Here is a 19,666-nt window from a genome sequence, read left to right as displayed (position 1 = left end):
AAATGGGTGGTCCTGGAGGGGTCAGAGGGGGCTGAGCTGACCCATAGTAGGCTGACATGGGGAGTTCCAGGAAATATAGATATATATATGTATGTATGTATGTATGTATGTATGTATGTATGTATGTATGTATGTATGTATATATATATATATATATATATATATATATATATATATATATATATATATGTGTATATATATATATATATATATATATATATATATATGACCACCTGTTCCCTGCTCATTCCCAACAGAAGCCTCACATTGATGCTACTTTTTTTTTTAGTGTGTTGCCTGTAAGTAGGTGAGGAAAGCCCTATGTCAATCAGTATCCCTGTCCTGTTGTATCAAAAAGTAAAGCAAATATGGTACTCTGTTACATGATTAAACAAACCATACCTCAAATGCACATTCTATTACAAACCGGACTAAATGAGCTTGTTTATAATTTTTTTCAGAATATGATAAAACTGAGAACCCAAAGCATAAACCACCAATAAAGAAGAGGGTTAAACATTAAATAAAATGAGGACACTGCAAATTAAACATTGCAGAATATTGCCTACGTATAGATGGAAGCAGCCTTCATCATCAAGAATCCGCAAGCAACACAGCACAAAAGAAGACAGGCCCCACAGAAACAGTCGTACACAACTTATCACATTGTGAAAGCAATTAACGCTTAGTCAGGAAACATGATAGTGAAATGTTGGAGCTCATTTCTCTGGAGACCGGTGTGGATTGCAGATATACATAGTATGACATTCTCTGTGGTGCGCAGCCTGTGCATGCTCAGCAATCATACCGTGTAAATAGGTAGCACATGTGTAATGAAGCAGAGACTCACTAAGCTGACTTTACCTCTGTTCACTGTGGATCACTTGGACAACTTCCATGGTGATCATATAGGCATAGGTCACATCTCCCACAAGGAAATTCCATATGTGAAAACATAGGCATCACTGAAATAAAATGGCACCCCCGATTCCAGGAGGAGCAGAGTAGCTCTAAAATGTATATATGCATTTGCACTTCTCTACAAAACTGTGAAGGAAGAGCTAAAATAGCAAAATAATAGAGGTATGTACTTACCAAAACCCTCTGGGTCCTCCTCCCACATTGCTCGCTCTTCCTCATGGAGGACAAAATAGTGGGTGACAAGCCTACGGCATATCTCTGTTAGAGTGGGGTAAGTGAAGAATGACATCTTTATCTGGTGCGCATTGATTGTTTCTGGCTTGCTGTCTGGAATACATTTCAAGCAATACAAAAACATTATAAAACTATTGTTGGCAGCTCCACACTGTAGAACATTGCAACATTACTATATTTATTACAGGTATATACAGTATATAGCGCTGACATTTTACACAAGGCTTTTACATATATATTGTGCATTCACATCAGTCCCTGCCCCCAAGGAGCTCACAATCTAAGGTCGCTAACTCACATTTATACAGGCACATACTAAGGACAATTTTAAACACAAGCCATATAAAACTACCACCATGTCCACCGTGTGGGAGGAAACCGGAGTACCCAGAGTAAGTCCAAATAGGCCCAGGGAGAACATGCAAACTCTCTGCAGGTAGTTGTCGCTATTGGGATTCGAACTGACGACTCTATTGGTGCTGGGCAGAAGTGCAAACCACCTGAAGGCAGATGTATAGCCACCTGTACCAGCAACCAGCCAGTGCAGTAAGTTGGAAGAAGCATGAACAGGCCACACCAAAGGTTTGGATTAGGTTACTGCTAGCACACCTTATTTATTCTCCAATAAGACTACTCCACCCCACCATCTTCAATGGGCATAAAAGAGTTTGAACGGTAACCGAGAGCTCATTGTTTGTTGTTGCCAGTGGATTTGAAACATTTGCCTCTCAGAGGCAGAGGGCTGTCTTTCCTGATCATAAAACAAGGTGAAACATATCAAAATAGACTGTAGGACCTTAATATGTACAGTCTTTGGGAAAAAAGGGGCATTTTGAAAACGTTAAACACATTATAAGTTTGAATAAGGTTCAGGATGGCAGTATTTCCAATTTGAAGCAAAGATCAAGCACACAGATACACACCACCAAACTAGCAGGAGAAAAGTTAAAAATGTATGTTAAAAAGTAAAATTAATGAAAACAGAGTTGATTTCTTGAACAGACTCCCAGCAGATACATTTTTAAAATAGGCTTTAAAGGGCAGAGGAAACAAACATAAACCACAATCGAATCACACATATGAGGTATTAGATGCAAACATCAGAGCAAGAAAAATAATTATAGCACCAGACCTCTTCTGTAACTCTACGCTGGTAACCTTGTAAAGGCATTTACAAGGTTACCCTTTACAAGGTCGCCAATGGAGGTTTTTAAATACCGTAGTTTAGGGCCACTCCACAAGCCTGCGCAGTTTGAAAGCATGACATGCAAGTATCAATTTACTTGCTGTAACACAAATTTTTATATTTTAACAAAAACGTGGGTATTATAGTGTGTTTGTGTGCATTAAAACTGTATTTTTTCCAAATAAATGTGTGTAAAAAAAAATAAAAAAAACGCTGCACAAATACCATGTGACATAAAAGAATTGCAAAACCCACCATTGTGTTCGCTAGGGCCTCTGCTAAAAGAAAATGTATGTGTGTTAGAGCTGCACGATTCTGGCTAAAATAAGAATCACGATTCTCCCACGATTCTCACGGGGTATCATCTTTCACATTAAAACAAAAAAAATTGTGCTAACTTTACGTTTTTTTTAATGTTTTTATTTATTGAAGTGTATTTTTTCCCAAAAAATTGCATTTGAAAGACTGCTGGGCAAATAAAGTGTGACATAAAATATTGCAGCATATATAGATATATATATATATATCTATATATATGTGTGTGTGTTTGGGGGTTCCAAGTAATTTTCTAGCAAAAAATATTGATTTTAACTTTAAGTGGTTAAACTTCCTGCATTTACACATGGTTGAAAGCTTGGCAGACTGCCCAGATTATTTGTTTACACAAGAAGTTCTTTCCCTTTGATCTAAGAAGTAAGCGATAGTTACAATGTTTCAAGTTCTACACTTGGCAGATTGCCTGCGATGCTTTCTTTTGACAGCTGAGTGAGCAGATAATCTCTGCACTTGTTTATATGAAAGAATCGCCTACTCTTAGCGGAAGAGATCGTAAGGGGGGGGTGAATCAAGATCGCAGTTTTTTAACGATTAATCGTGCAGCTCTAATGTGTGTGTGTGTGTGTATATATATATATTACATACATACATATATACACACATACACACACACACACACACACACACACAGCATCTCACAAAAATGAGTACACCCTTCCCATCTTTGTAAATATTTTATTATATCTTTTCATGTGACAACACTGAAGAAATTACTCTATGCTACAATGTAAATTAGTGAGTTCACAGGTTCCACTCAGAACAGGCCTCACCATGGTCAACCAAAGAAGTTGAGTGCACATGCTCAGCATCATATGCCAAGGTTGTCTTTGGGAAATAGATGTATGAGTGCTGCCAGCATTGCTGTAGAGATTGAAGGGGTGGGGGTCAGACTGTCAGTGTTCAGACCATATGCCGTACAATGCATCAAATTGGTCTGTATGGCTGTTGTCCCACAAGGAAACCTCTTCTAAAGAAGCACAAAAAACCCCGCAAACACTTTGCTGAAGACAAGCAGACTAAGGATATGGATTACTGGAACCATATCCTGTGGTGTGATGAGTCCAAGATGAACTTATTTGGTTCAGATGGTGTCAAGCGTGTGGCGGCAACCAGGTGAGTAGAAAGACAAGTGTGCCTTGCCTACAGTCAAGCATGGCAGTATCATGGGAGTATCATGGTCTAGGCCTGCATGATTGCTACCAGCACTGGGGTGCTACAGTTCATTGAGGGAACCATGAATGCCAACATGGACTGTGACATAATGAAGCAGAGCATGATCCCCTCCCTTCGGAGACTGAGCTGCAGGACAGTATTCCAGCATGATAACAACCCCAAACACACCTCCAAGAAGACCACTGCCTTGCTAAAGAAGCTGAGGGTAAAGGTGATGGACTGGCCAAGCATGTCTCCAAACCTAAACCCTATTGAGCATCTGTGGGGCATCCTCAAATGGAAGGTGGAGGAGCGCAAAGTCACTAACATCCACCAGCTCTGTGATGTTGTCATTGAGGAGTGAAAGAGGACTCAGTGGCAACCTGTGAAGCTCTGGTGAACTCCATGTCCAAGAGGGTTAAGGCAGTGTTGGAAAATAATGGTGGCCACACGAAATATTGACACCCTGGGCCCAATTTGGACATTTTCACTTAGGGGTATACTCACTTTTGTTGCCAGAGGTTTAGACATTAATGGCTGTGTTTTAAGTTATTTTGAGGGGACAGCAAATTTACACTATTATACAAGCACTACACTAGTGTACATTGTAGCAAAGTGCAATTTCTTCAGTGTTGTCACATGAAAAGATATAATAAAATATTTACAAAAATGTGAGGAGTGTACTCAATTTTGTGAAATACTGTGTATATATATATATATATATATACATATATATAGTTTAGGTGTTCCGAGTAATTTGTGTAGGAAAAAAAAGGTGATTTTTATGTGCAAACAAAAAGTGTCAAAAAAGGCCTGGTCTTTAAATGGATAGATACATAAAATAAAAAATAAAATAAAAAAAAGGGACAAACTTGATGGAGCACCTAATCTTTTTTTTTCTATCAATCTTCTATGTAAGTTTCTTGATGACCACTGTGACTTCTAAGTTGGCCACACATTACAAACTTATTGTACAATCTCTGTGCATTTTTTGTTTGTTTAATTTACCAAGAACTATGACGGCTTGCTATCCGTTTAATTTTATTTAACTTATATCCAATGCACACCAGAGCACATAGGTTAATTTGTGATGCATTAACGGGTGCATTTTTGCATCAATGTGAATGGCAAAATACAGGTTGACAAACCCAAAATGCAGAATTTGTTTATACAAAACACTTAAAAATGCAAAATATTCAAAATGGCAAAATATTGCAAATAAAATATTGCAAAATATGAACAGGCTATACTTAAACCAAATTACTTTTTTCTTGCTCATGCTCTTTGCCCGTGCTAGAAGATGCAGCAATATGAATGAAAAGGGATTGAGCACAAATTAGCCTTCACATGTGCAGATGAACTGGTGACACATCCACTCTGCCACCACTTGGAGATATAAGTATTGGAAGTCATGTTGGAGGCTAAACGTATATATTTGTTCCAACACTTCCTTGGGACAAGTTAAACAAAAACATATATTTTTAGCAGTAACTATAGTTCTTCATTAAAGATTAAAAAAATAAAAATAAAGTCAAAAAGCAGGACCTGCTAAAGAAAAGGGTTTATGTTCACTTGTTGCCTGTTCCTGCAATTATTTCTCAGTTTGGCCTGCTTCACACGGGTTTCAGCTTGTATTTTAGCAGTGTGAACAGCAATCTTTTATTCTAAGCAGGCTTTCATCAAGCTTCAGGAAGCAATGAAGCCTGCTAGCAGCTTGCTTAAAGTGGCAATTAACTCTCCCATTAGGATCTGTATTTAACATTTACAAACTGGAGTTGAAGGGTGCTTTAAAAGCTTCAACAATGCTTTATAAAAGCTTTGCAAATGTTTTTTCAAAGCCTGCTGTTCACACTGTTCTTATACAAGATGACATCCATGTGAAACAGGCCTTCAAGAGCTGCCTGAAGAATCTTCATACCTGACATTTCTGGAAGTACAGGATGCCTGCTCTTCCTGTCGAGCACTGCGATTCCTTCCATTGCCAGTTCTGCTTCCCATTGTGACTTAGGGGTAGGCAGAAGGAACAACAGGGCACAGTGAGGGATCAGGTAACCAAAACATCTGGAAGTGGGAGTGAGTATAAAGTCTTTTCCTTTGCAGGTCCTGCTTTTTTGACAATTTTTACCTCAGTATCCGTTTTAATATGAAAAACACCGATCTTCCTGTTTTAAATACACACTCTTTGCAATTGTTACAAAACCAGTAATGATTAAATCAAATACCTATACATAACCTAACGTCAGGCAAATATTTTCATGAAGCCTATGCATAATATACACTCACCAGCCACTTTATTAGGCACACCTGTGCCACTGCTTGGTAACACAAATTGCTAATCAGCCAATCACATGGCAGCAACTCAACACATTTAGGCATCTAGATGTGGTGGAGATGACTTTCCAAAGTTCAAACCAAGCATCAGAATGGGGAAGAAAGGGGATTTAAGTGACTTTGAATGTTGCATGGTTGTTGGTGCAAGACCATCTGGTTTGAGTGTTTCAAAAACTGCTGATGTACTGGGATTTTCACTCACAAACATCTCTGGGGTTTACAGAGAATGGTCGGAAAAAGAGAAAATAGCCAGTGAGCGGCAGTTATGTGGAGGAAAATGCTTTGTTGATGTCAGATGTCAGAAGAGAATGGGCAGACTGGTTTGAGATAATAAAAAGGCAACAGTACGTCCCCCCCCTCCCGCCGCCTCCCGCCGCTGTTACCGGTGCTCCCGTTCGATCGGGAGCACCGATTCAACTTGCGCTGCCTCCGGCCGCTGGGGAGGAACTGGAACGAAGCCGTAATCGGCTTCGTTCCAGTCTCCTCATAGTAAACACGGAAGCGACGTCATGACGTCACTTCCCGTTTACTCGGCTGCCAATGGCGCCGGTTTTAAAAAAATATCCGGTATTCAGAATCGCCGTTTTCGGCGATCTGAATACACTGAAGTGTAAAGGAGGGGTGGGGGGTCTTTTAGACCCCCGATCCCTCCATAAAGAGTACCTGTCACCGCCTATTACTGTCACAAGGGATGTTTACATTTCTTGTGACAGCAATAAAAGTGATCAAATTTTTTTTTTTTTTTTTAAACAATTTAGTCATTTTAAAATAAATAAAATAAATTAAAAAATAAAAAAATTTTTTTTAAAGCGCCCGCCGTCCCCGCGAGCTCGCAAAGCAAAGAAAACGCATACGGAAGTCGCGCCCGCGTATGTAAACGGTGTTCAAATCACACATGTGAGGTATCGCCGCGATCGTCAGAGTGAGAGCAATAATTCTAGCACTAGACCTCCTCTGTAACGCTAACCTGGTAACCGTAAAAAATGTTTAAAGCGTCGCCTATTGAGATTTTTAGGTACCGTACTTTGTCATCAATCCACAAGTGCGCGCAATTATAAAGTGTGACATGTTTGGTATCTATTTACTCGGCGTAACATTATCTTTCACATTATGCAAAAAAAAATGGGATCATTTTACTGTTTTGGTTTTTTTTAATTCATGAAAGTGTCCCTTTTCCCAAAAAGTTGCATTTAAAACACCGCTGCACAAATACCGTGTGACATAAAATATTGCAACAATCGCCGTTTTATTCTCTAGAGTCCCTGTTAAAAAAATATATATAATGTTTGGGGGTTCCAAGTAATTTTCTAGTAGAAAATATGGATTTTAACTTGTAAACACCAAATTCCAAAAATAGGCTTAGTCATGAAAGGGTTAAATAAATGAATAGTCCCAAAAATATATATATAATTATTATTAAATATTATTAAATATTGGGAGTATTCATTTATTAATTAATTTAATTTTTTTTTTATATGCACATCACTATATGTATGAATTTCTTTATGATTAACAGTTTACTATATATACCATAGGCATGGAAGCACGTATATTTAATTCCATCACATTTTGTTGTAAGTGTCCTTCCAACCCCTTTTTCTGGTTGAGAGGGACTTAGAATTAATCCAGGGGTAAAATACCCTGACAGATTTAATCACGGTCACCAATGAACTATTCACTTTAATAATCAGTAGGAAGGGTATATATTATGGCACAAAAAAAGAACACAATACCTTTTTTTCATTGGAAAGAATTTAAATTGATTTAAAGGTATAGCGCCAACTCTACCTAACCTTTCTTTTCATACAGCACAGTCCACCTTAATTGGGCAGACATACAAGGTAGAGGCAGCTCTTACCTACTGTGTTTTGCTCACTCTATATTCAATCCATAGCGCAATCTCACCTTTATTTTTATTCAGTTTTTATAGCAGCAGAGGACCACACCGGGTGCCACCCCTGTCAACTAAGAACAGGAAACTGAGGATACAATTCACACAGGCTCACCAAAATTGGACAACAGAAGATTGAAAAAATGTTGCCTGGTCCGATGGGTCCTGTTTTCAGCTGTTCAGATGGTAGGGTCAGAATTTGGCATAAACAACATGAAAGCATGGATCCAACCTGCCTTGTATCAATGGTTTAGGCTGGTGGTAGTGTAATGGTGTGGGGGATATTTTCTTGGCACACTTTGGGCCCCCTAGTACCAAATGAACATTGTTTAAACGCCACGGCCTACCTGAGTATTTTTGCTGACGATGTCCATCCCTTTATGACTACTGTGTACCCATCTTCTGATGGCTCCTTCCAGCAAGATAATGCACCATGTCACAAAGCTCAAATCATCTTAGACTGGTTTTGTGAACATTGCAATGAGTTCACTGTACTCCAATTGCCTCCACAGTCACCAGATCTCAATCCAATGGAGCACCTCTGAGATGTGGTGGAATGGGAGATTTTCATTATGGATGTGCAGCAGACAAATATGCATATGGATCAAAATCTCTGAGGAATGTTTCCCACCATGTTGAATCTATGCCATGAATAATTAAGGCAGTTCTGAAGGTAAAAGGGGGTCCAACCCAGTACTAGCAAGGTGTACCTAATAAAGTGACCAGTGAGTGTAAATTTAGGCAATTGTTAGATCAAGAACTTCATCTACAAAACATATTTACAAGTGTAAAAGCACAAACTGCATCAGATCACAGACAGAAAGAAACTGAGCAATAATATCCCAGGCAAACAAAATCTTGGAGGAGAATTCTCCCCCCCCCCTTATTTTTTGAACCTCCTATTGTTTTTGAATCTAATTCCATACAAGAAAAATACATATTTATACAGCAGTGAATGTGACATCAATTGCAGGTGCATCTTCGTAATGCATGTTGAAATTACAGTGACTGATTCACCTACAGCAACCGTTTGGTGTGTGTATATATATATATATATATATATATATACACACATACATACATATACATACACACACACACATACACATTATATATATATATATATATATATATATATATATATACACATATACATACATACACACTCACATACATATACACACACACACGTCTACATAAAAATTAAAATGGTACCTTCATAGTTTTTTGATGGTTTAAAGGAATTATTCTTCACAATCATCTTAATGAGTCTCATGCAATGAACTATGAAACGTTCAAACACAACTCCATCTCCAGCCTCTGTGAAGACATAGCTTACAGCAAACTCCAACGCTTTCTGAATTAACGGAATGAAAGAGAATGGATGCTGGTCCAGGAAATCTAAGAGCTGCAGAAAAGTAAAAAAAAAAAAAAAAGTTCATAAAGTTTTCATACTATTAAAAATGCATTCTTTTATCGTCATACGAAGAAAAAAAGTCTCATCTTTAAAGCGTAGTTAAAATCTCCAACAGGTTTTTTTTTTATCTCTGGATCTTGGACTTAAATAGCTCCACAGGCAAACCAATTCCCAATTACAAAAAAATCCCCAAGGCAGGAAAATTTTGAAAAGATCGGGGAAACAACACTGACTCCAGACTATAATATTGAAAGAAACAATGTATAAAGAGATTTAGGTGTCAATGCCAGTAAAACTAGATACCACATGTATGGAAATCCAGGGGTTGGAAATCTGGACCTCAATCAGCGAATCAAGCAGGCTTTTGCGTGGTAGAGTTCCCTTAGCCCTTGTACACACGGTCGAACATTCTGACAACCAAATCCATTGGATTTTGTCCGACGGATTTTGTCCGAAACTGTTGCATGCACACGGACAAAGTTGTCGGAAAATCCGATTGTACATAACGTGATGACGTTATTTCGTTACGACGGGACTACGTTCAGGCTAGTAGCCAATAGCTTTGGTCTAGGAATTTGATCTGAGCATGCATGGCACTTTGTCCGTCGGAGTAGGCTACACATGATCGGAGCATTTTGTCGGAAAATTTTACGGACAAGTTGGAAAACTTGGTCCATCGGATTCTCCGACGGAAACAGTCCGATGGAGACCACACACAGTCGGTTTATCCGACAAAACGGTCCGATAGGACACATTACGTCGGAATCTCCGACCGTGTGTACAAGGGCTTAGATGACATTTTGCTCCTTTGGATCTCATATAACAAATCTAATCAAGATAAATCAGCAGCATGTTATACACATCAATATATGCACTAATAATATGAATTCATACAGGCACACTCCAATATATTGGATATTCAGAGCCATAAATGAACATGCAAAGTTTTTTTTTTATCACGGCCTGTGTCCCTGTAGGGGAGATAAACTCTTTCAATATGCCCTGGTTACCTTTGTACCCAGAACTGAAAGTAAGGGAAAATCCAAACTCATCACCATTAAAAACTATAGAAATTTAAAAAGTTGGGTCAGTTGAAGGAAACTCACAAGACAAACACACTAGCCTTGATGTCAAGAACTGGCAAAAGATCAGGTGTCTTAAGAAGTTAAATTGTGACATGTTGTATTTTATTGTTGTGTTCTAACCTTGGAAAAGCAACAAATATTGGTAACTACAACTCCATCCTGTCACTATGCATGCATTGGAAGGGAATTTATTTTGCAGTCAGCTTTGGTCAGTCTCAGAATTCTAAAGGAAATCTTACAGCTCCTACGAACAGTTAGGAGTCCTCATTTTACATCTTTACAGTGAGCTGCATCACATCTGGGTAGTGCTAAATAAATTCTGATCCTTTTTGTTTTGTTTTTTTGAGAAAGTAGCAAACTTCCCTCTACAAACAATTATTTTGAAGTAGAGTCACCTTTTAACTTCCACGGAACAAACAGCCAATTTAAAAAGAAACTACCTTCATATAAAAATACAGAATCTTCATTAGCTTACTTATTTCTTTAACCCAAGGAATGTGGAAAGTTTTTCCCATAAATCACAAAGTGAATCAAGGTAGAAAAACTCTAAACGTATTTTTGTTTTACTATACTGCGCCCCTAATGCCCATATGGTACCCATCTGTTTATTGATTTTGTGCGTTAGGGGCCATTCAACGATTCAAAATGAATAACACTGTGGTTTATAGTACAATACAGTAAAACTCAGGTTTTACTGTGCCTTAGTGCAACACAGGTTAGTAAAAAAATAAATTAAAAACTAAAAATAAAATAAAAGAAGGAAAAACCAAACACAGGTAAAGGGGGTTATTTTGCCAAAGCCCCTGAACTCAACTCAATAAAAGCCTATGTGTTCATGCACACATAGGCTTTTACCAGAGTTTAAGAGCACCAGCGTTTAGAGGCAGTCAAAGCTTCCCTCCTGAACACAGAAGAATCCTTGTAATTACTTCCTTTATCTTTACAACACGTGTATAACCTGCACAAGCATGCATACATACAGTATCTCACAAAAGGGAGTACACCTCTCACGTTTGTAAATATTTTAGCATATCTTTTCATGTGACAACACTGAAGAAATTACACTTTGCTACAATGTAAAGTAGTGAGTGTACAGCTTGTATAACAGTGTAAATTTGCTGTCCCCTCAAAATAACTCAACACACAGCTATTAATGTCTAAACTGCTGGCAACAAAAGTGAGTACACCCCTAAGTGAAAATGTCCAAATTGGGCCCAATTAGCCATTTTTCCTCCCCAGTGTCATTAGACTCGTTAGTGTTACAAGGTCTCAGGTGTGAATGGCGAGCAGGTGTGTTAAATTTGGTGTAATCGCTCTCACTCTCTCATACTGGTTCACTACTCTCTGAGGATCTGAAAAAAAAAGAATTGTTGCTCTACATAAAGGTGGCCTAGGCTATAACAAGTTTACCAAGACCCTGAAACTGAGCTGCAGCATGGAGGCCAATACCATACAGTGGTTTAACAGGACAGGTTCCACTCAGAACAGGCCTAGTCATGGTCGACCAAAGAAGTTGAGTGCACGTGCTCAGCGTCATATCCCGAGGTTGTCTTTGGGAAATAGATGTATGAGTGCTGCCAGCATTGCTGCAGAGGTTGAAGGGGTGGGGGGTCAGCCTGACAGTGCTCAGACCATACTCCACACACTGCATCAAATCGGCCTGCATGGCTGTCATCCCAGAAGGAAGCCTCTTCTAAAAATTATGCAGAAGAAAGCCCGGAAACAGTTTGCTGAAGACAAGCAGACTAAGGACATGGATTACTGGAACCATGTCCCATGGTCTGATAAGATCAAGATGAACTTATTTGGTTCAGATGGTGTCAAGCGTGTGTGGTGGCAACCAGGTGAGGAGTACAAAGACAAGTGTGTCTTGCCTACAGTCAAGCATGGTGATGGGAGCGTCATGTTCTGGGGCTGCATGAGTGCTGCCGTAGTTGATTGAGGGAACTATGAATGCCAACATGTACTGTGACATACCAAAGCTGAGCAGGAATCCCTTCCTTCAGAGACTGGGCCGCAGGGCAGTATGCCAACATGATAATGACCCCAAGCACACCTCCAAGACAACCACTGCCTTGCTAAAGAAGCTGATAAAGGTGATGGACTGGCCAAGCATGTCTCCAGACCTAAACCCTATTGAGCATCTGTGGGGCATCCTCAAACGGAAGGTAGAGGAGCGCAAGGTCTCTAACATCCACCAGCTCTATGATGTCGTCATGGCGGAGTGGAAGAGGACTCCAGTGGCAACCTGTGAAGCTCTGGTGAACACCATGCCCAAGAGGGTTAAGGCAGTGCTGGAAAATAATGGTGGCCACAAAAAATATTGACACGTTGGACCCAATTTGGACATTTCCACTTAAGGGTGTACTTACTTTTGTTGCCAGAGGTTTAGACATTAATGGCTGTGTGTTGAGTTATTTTGAGGGGGTAGCAAACTTACACTGTTATACAAGCTATACACTCCCTACTTTACATTGTAGCAAAGTGTAATTTCTTCAGTGTTGTCACATGAAAAGTTATAATAAAATATTTACAAAACCGTGAGGGGTGTACTCACTTTTGTGAGATACTGTATATATACACACAGATGTATACATATATACTTGGGAGGCCACATGCAGACTGAGCCTTATTACTCTCCCATATCAAACACAGCTGCCACCTATCCAGGTGGGTGCTGTGATTGGGAGAACGAAAGAACATATATAACAGTGGCAGCAGTGTTTTTTCATTTATCCTGCTGCACACCTTTATGGAGGAGGACACATCATTTTAGCAGTGCTGTCTAAGGCCAGGTAAGCACCCCTAGGACACAACAGGCTATTCAAGATTAGATAGCACTTCTAGCCTATTACTTACATAGTTCACTTGTAAACTTCATATGAATGGATCACATTGACTTTCTAGGCACGCTAAAAAAATCTTTCAACGATAGCTCTAGCCAGCAGCTAGAGATATTTTCTTACGCCACTTGTTGTTATCTGTAGCATTTTACATACTTAGACTTTACAACACTGCGCCTAAACACATTTTATTCCGTGATGGGCAGCCTGTTGGGGAAACCAATATCTTGTAATCCTTCTAAAAAGATTTACATGGAACTGATCAGACCCTATGTATTTTGTATATATCCACAGAAACATTGAACTGTTGTCACCTACACGTATATATCTGCTTTGAGGCATACACATTTATATATGCATTTTCCTTGCAATTATTTCATATAGCTTTGCAACATATAACCTGCACAATCGTGCATACATATATGCTTGTTTTGCCTTCCAGTCCATACTCCTATTAATGACAGACCTCACTCAATGTGAGGTCTGCCATTCCATAATGGGTCCATAGGTGCAGGTAGGCCTGACTACAGCCAACTTTTTATATATGTTCTTCATACACACATGCTAAAACCCCCAGTATACAAATACTATTCAATACTGTCTTTAATTTTAGGACTCTGCCAGGCCTCAGTTTCCTCTGCTCTTTCCAGGTTGAGTGTAGCACCTTTTGGATGCTCCTCTTTACGATTGGCTCTTCTATTCAGTACAACATACCTGTCCCCCAAGGCTGGGCAGAAATGCAGAAAGTGCTGAGACTCTGTTTTTAAACCAAACCTTCAATGTTCTTTGATACACCAATGAATGACAAAATCCCTATACACACAGATTTTCTGCCGATTTTTTCCATCAGATTTACCAAAACCATGTAATATGAGGTCAAACCTTAGGAATTTCAATTTGTATGCAATCAGGCAGGCCCTTCTACTACATGGTTTTGGTAAAACTGAAGGAAAAAAATCAGCAGAAAATCTGATAGTGTGTATGTGGCTTTTGTGTGCGATCTACCTACTGTTCTATGTACCCACTGTGAATATATACTGTTTCTGACATTTGTACTTATATTATAGACAAGGTTACCTCTTATAACCATGTGATGAAGTCACTCTGAAACGAGTCGGGTGGAGGAGGATTATTAAAAATTACCTTTCTTTTTCAATCTGCAGCTGCTGTAATTTTCTGGAAATGCAATGTGGCTACATGGAAGTGTTCTGTACACAGAATGTGTACAGAATACTCCCCCAGATATGTAATTTCATTTTGTCTGGAGTACTTCTCCTTTAAATGGAAACCTATAAATAGATAGTTGATGATCTGTCCTAAAAAAAGGCCTGGCTGCCATGCAGATCCAATACTCTCAATACCTTGAGCTACTTATCTAGAACTAGCAGGTAAATAAACAAATGCTGAATAGCTGCGTTTAGACTTTTTAAAGAAAAAAAAAACGCCTGAAGCCAAAAACAGCATCTGCAACAATGTCCATTATGCATGAGGCCAAAGTATTAAAAACAGCGGCAGCCAGGTAGTACTTTTTGACAGTAGGTCAGTAATGTCAGCTCCCAATTTCTAACTTCACAGATTCACTCTAAGTGTGTCTCTGAAATAGGTGACTAGTCTGCTATACAGCCAAACACTAAAGCGGGAAGTTTATCTTGAACAGTGAAGAATAGATGGAAATCTGAAGTATGAATGATGTGTCCACAGAAAAAAAAAAGGAAAGCGCTCAGGGTAATTGTTCCTCTCCCACTCCATATCTCAGCCTATTATATTTGCAATGTAATGGAGATAAAGCACAGACCATTAACACTGCAACATCAAAGTAGAAGGTATTTCTAGCATCGGCTGCACCTCCCCCATCCTCTCCAAGCCAAAGGCCATTTTTATTGCCGATTGAACTTTAGAAAATAAAAAATCTAATAGAAAGCACAGGTGCCCACTGTAAAGCTTATCACTGGCACTTCAGCTGAAATAGACAGAGATGGGAGAAAGGAATCAGCATAATGATATGGAACAATAAGCTAAACAGACGCTGATCAATCAGAATGCAGCTGGAGATCACATGAGATCATGGACATGAAATCAACAACTTCTTCAACCATAAAATGCTGACATTATCTTACCACTTTGGTAAATAGAATGATAATCTTCTCAATCCTTTCCCTGCAAACATGTTCAGCTCCAATACCTCTGCCTGGAAAATAAATTAAATCATCAGGTAACACAGTGTAATTAAAATCATTGTTAAAGAATATTTAAGTTGGAGGACAACTATCATGTATTTATTATGATTTTTAAACCATGTGTGCAGGAAAAATACCTGTCTAGTGAACAATATAGCAATATATTTTTTTCCTTTTTTCCCTAAAGTACTTTACGCAAAGGTTCCCACTTTACAGCAATTCATTGAGTCAGTTTGACGGTAATACCTTTGATGCTTTAATTTAAATCTAAACCCAAACAGTAAAAACAGGTATTGGCTTTAACAAGTTAATGATAGTCAAACAGAAGAATTTTGACTTGCCTATACATTTCATTGCTTAGAGTACAGTACAGGACAAAGGTAAATTATTCATACACCTTGGGTTATAGGCTCACACCATACAGGTGATTGAATGCTAACGAACTTTTGAGGATACCCAAAAACTTTTAAAATCCGCCCTCCCCCCCCCCCCGTCCCCCAGGGGACCATCGCTATAACCCTACCCCACTCTGTGAATCCTCCGTTTTGTAGAAAGCAATGCAGAGTAACAAGGAGAAATTGGCGATATGTCCTGTGTTGTACTCTAAGGCCCCTTTCACACTGACGTCCCGTTCAGGCCCGCCTGTCAGTTTTTCAGGCGGACCTGAACGGGTGCTCCATAGAGCTCTATGGAGCGTCGGATGTCAGCGGTGACATGTCCGCTGACATCCGACCCGCTCCGATCCGAAAAAGTGTAACGGAGGAAAAAGCTATTTTTCCACCCGTCTGCGGATCGGATCGGGTGACGACGGGCACTGCGGTCTGTCGTCATCCGATCTCCCATAGGGGAGAGCGGCGCTGTGACAGGTCTGTCCCTGCGCAGTGTGCAGAGACAGACCTGTCATCTCCCTGCTCAGCGGGGATCGACGGAGTGATCCCCGCTGAGCAAACGGATATCCACGGGGCGGATCAGAACTAATCCGCCCCGTGTGAAAGGACCCTAAGATGGAAATTACAGGTAAGTCAAAATTCCTCTGATCTTAATCGTACAATATAGGACCCATGCAATTTATTCATACAACATGGGACATCCCCAAGCAATGAATACAAGAGTGAGCAACAACTAGGCAAATGGAACTGAGCCAACAGGCCATAACACAACAGAGGAAAAAGACCTGCACTCGGAGTGCCACTCTAAGAACCATGCAGCTGAAAGCTACATACAGAGAACATTGGACATCCACCTTGCAAAACTTTGAAAAAGCACATAAAGACGACCAGGTGGCAGCTTTACATAGTAAGACAACAGAGGCTTGGTGTCTAAAGGCCCAAGACACTCCAACAGATCTGGTAGACTGGGCACAGCAGAGGAGAAAGTTTTTGAGCGTAGGTTTGTTTATTGGAATATCTAATCCACCATACAATGGATACTGGATGCTTAGATTCACAGCACAAAGGTGGCAGAACAATATCCTCATTAAGATGAAATGCTGAAATCACTTTTGGAGGAAAGGATGATCTAGGGCAGGCATCATGAATGGCGGACCGTGTGACAGTCCAGTCCGGACGGCGGCCACACCACCCAGCATCCTGAGCAGACTAATCTCTCTTTCCACCACTGTTAAGGGTGGGAGGAATGGCAGGATGGACCTGGAACCCCCCTCCCCCCATGCACGCACCTGCACCATGAAAACAGCAGAGCAGGCGGGAGGAACGGAAGGTCTACAGGGGTTACAATATACAATATTGTAACAGGGGTCTACAGTATTACAATATTAAAAAGTAATTGAGAAATACAGTGCCAACAACATTTGTTAAAAGGATATTTAGTGAAAATTACAAATACAGCATATGAAAAATCGCATTTTATATATCATGAAAGTATTATGACATTATGGGACGTTTGTAATTGCCCACTAGTAAAGTTCCAACATATCAGCCTAGAGCTTTAACCAAAAACGTGCAGTTACATTGCATTTTGTCTGATGTTCAGCTGTGTCTCAGGAGTGCAAGACTAATTAAGAGGATAAAATGAATTACATATAGATCTAGATACTAAATTCAATCATCAAATAATAACGTTCATTCATAAATTACCTTCAGACTGTGCAGTTTGTGTATTGGTCCAGGAGATATAAGCCTGGGGAGCCCGTGGGGATGACCTCCTGAGGCTTACTGGAGAGAGCAGGGTGGACCCCTACAGTATCTCAAGAAAGTGAGTACACCCTTCACATTTTGGTAAATATTTTATTACAACTTTTCATGTGACAACACTGAAGAAATGACACTTTTCTATAATGTAAATTAGTGAGTGTATAGCTTGTGTATAGCTTGTGTAATAGTGTAAATTTGTTGTCCCCCTCAAAATAACACACAGCCATTAATGTCTAAACCGCTAGCAACAAAAGTGAGTACACCCCTAAGTGAAAATGTCCAAATTGGGTCCAAAGTGTCAATATTTTGTGTGGCCACCATTATTTTCAACCGCTGCCTTAATCCTCTTGGGCATGGAGTTCACCAGAGCTTCACAGGTTGCTACTGGAGTCCTCTTCCACTCCTCCGCTTGACACCATCTGAACCAAATGTGTTTATCTTGGTCTCATTAGACCACATTATATGTCCAGTAATCCATGTCCTAGTTTGCTTGTCTTCAGCAAACTGTTTGCAGGCTTTCTATTGTATCATCTTTAGAAGAGGCTTCCTTCTGGGATGACAGCCATGCAGACCAATTAGATGCAGTGTGCGGCGTATGGTCGGAGCACTGACAGGCTGACCCCCCCACCCCTTCAACCTCTGCAGCAATGCTGGCAGCACTTATACATCTATTTCCCAAAGACAACCTCTGGATATGATGCTGAGGATGTGCACTCAACTTCTTTGGTCGACCATGGCAAGGCCTGTTCAGAGAGGAATCTGTCCTGTTAAACCGCTGTATGGTCTTTGCCACTGTGCTGCAGCTCAGATCCAGGGTCTTGGCAATCTTCTTATAGCCTAGGCCAGCGATGGCAAACCTTGACACCCCAGATGTTTTGTAACTACATTTCCCGTGACGCTCAACTACACTGCAGAGTGCATGAGCATCATGGGAAATGTAGTTCCAAAACATTTGGGGTGCCAAGGTTCACCATCACTGGCCTAGGCCATCTTTATGTGGAGCAACAGTTCTTTTTTTTCAGATCCCCAGTTCTTTGCCATGAGGTGCCATGTTGAACTTCCAGTGACCAGTATGAGAGAGCGAAAGGGATAACTCTAAATTTAACACTCCTGCTCCCCATTCACACCTGAGACCTTTTAACATTAATGAGTCACATGACACAGGGGAAGGAAAATGGCTAATTGGGCACAATTTGGACATTTTCACTTAGGGGTGTACTGACCTTTGTTGCCATTTGTTCATACATTAATGGCTGTGTGTTGAGTTATTTTAAGGCAACAGCAAATTTACACTGTTATACAAGCTGTACACTCACTACTTTACATTGTAGCAAAGTGTCATTTCTTCAGTGTTGTCACATGAAAAGATATAATAAAATATTTACAAAAATGTGAGGGATGTACTCACTTTTGTGAGATACTGTATGTGTGAATAGTGGTATTATAAGTGTTTAAAATCACATTATGCTGATCAAGGTGCTTGAGGAAAAGGGATGCAGTTTGAATTTTGCATTTCCCTTTTTCTTTTTCTCCCCTTCCTCCTCCTCCTCCATTCCTTTTACCTTCCTCCCTCCCTTCATGCTCCCCCCGTCCTTCTCTTTCTCCCCCTCCATCATTCCCCCTTTCTCACGATTCCATCATTTCTCTCCATCTCTTCCACTTTTCCCTTCCCCCACCCCCTTCTCCCCCCTCTTTCTCCTTCACCTGTTTCCCTTCCCTTTCCCCTCCCTTCTACCCCCCCTCCCTTCCCCCTTGTCCTTATCTTTCTCCCCCTCCTTTTTCCCCCCCTTTCTCCCCATTTCATCTGTTCTCTCTTACACTTTTCCCTTCCCCCATCCCCTTCTCCCCCCCCTTTCTTTTTCTCCATCACTCGTTTCCCTTCCGTTTCCCCTTTCCCCCCTCCCCCTCTGTCCTTTCTCCCTTTCCCTTCCCTGACTACC

At 40.2% G+C, this 19,666-nt stretch overlaps 1 protein-coding gene across 1 annotated transcript in view; it reads right to left on the bottom strand.

Annotated features, from left to right (window-relative positions):
* Positions 1-19,666, bottom strand: part of IPO11 (importin 11) — a 703,238-nt gene that overhangs the window by 497,839 nt on the left and 185,733 nt on the right. The window contains exons 9-11 of the mRNA XM_077462617.1: positions 15,514-15,584; positions 9,267-9,459; positions 1,096-1,248 (exon numbers count right to left, since the gene is read on the bottom strand). Of these exons, the coding sequence (XP_077318743.1) occupies positions 1,096-1,248; positions 9,267-9,459; positions 15,514-15,584 (417 nt within the window). The remainder of the gene's footprint in view (positions 1-1,095; positions 1,249-9,266; positions 9,460-15,513; positions 15,585-19,666) is intronic.

Source organism: Lithobates pipiens, unplaced genomic scaffold (genome assembly GCF_037356315.1).
Source record: "Lithobates pipiens isolate NorthernLeopardFrog02 unplaced genomic scaffold, aLitPip1_a1.2 Scaffold_3, whole genome shotgun sequence".
NCBI lineage: Eukaryota > Metazoa > Chordata > Amphibia > Anura > Ranidae > Lithobates > Lithobates pipiens.
This window is presented reverse-complemented; position numbering and strand designations above follow the sequence as displayed.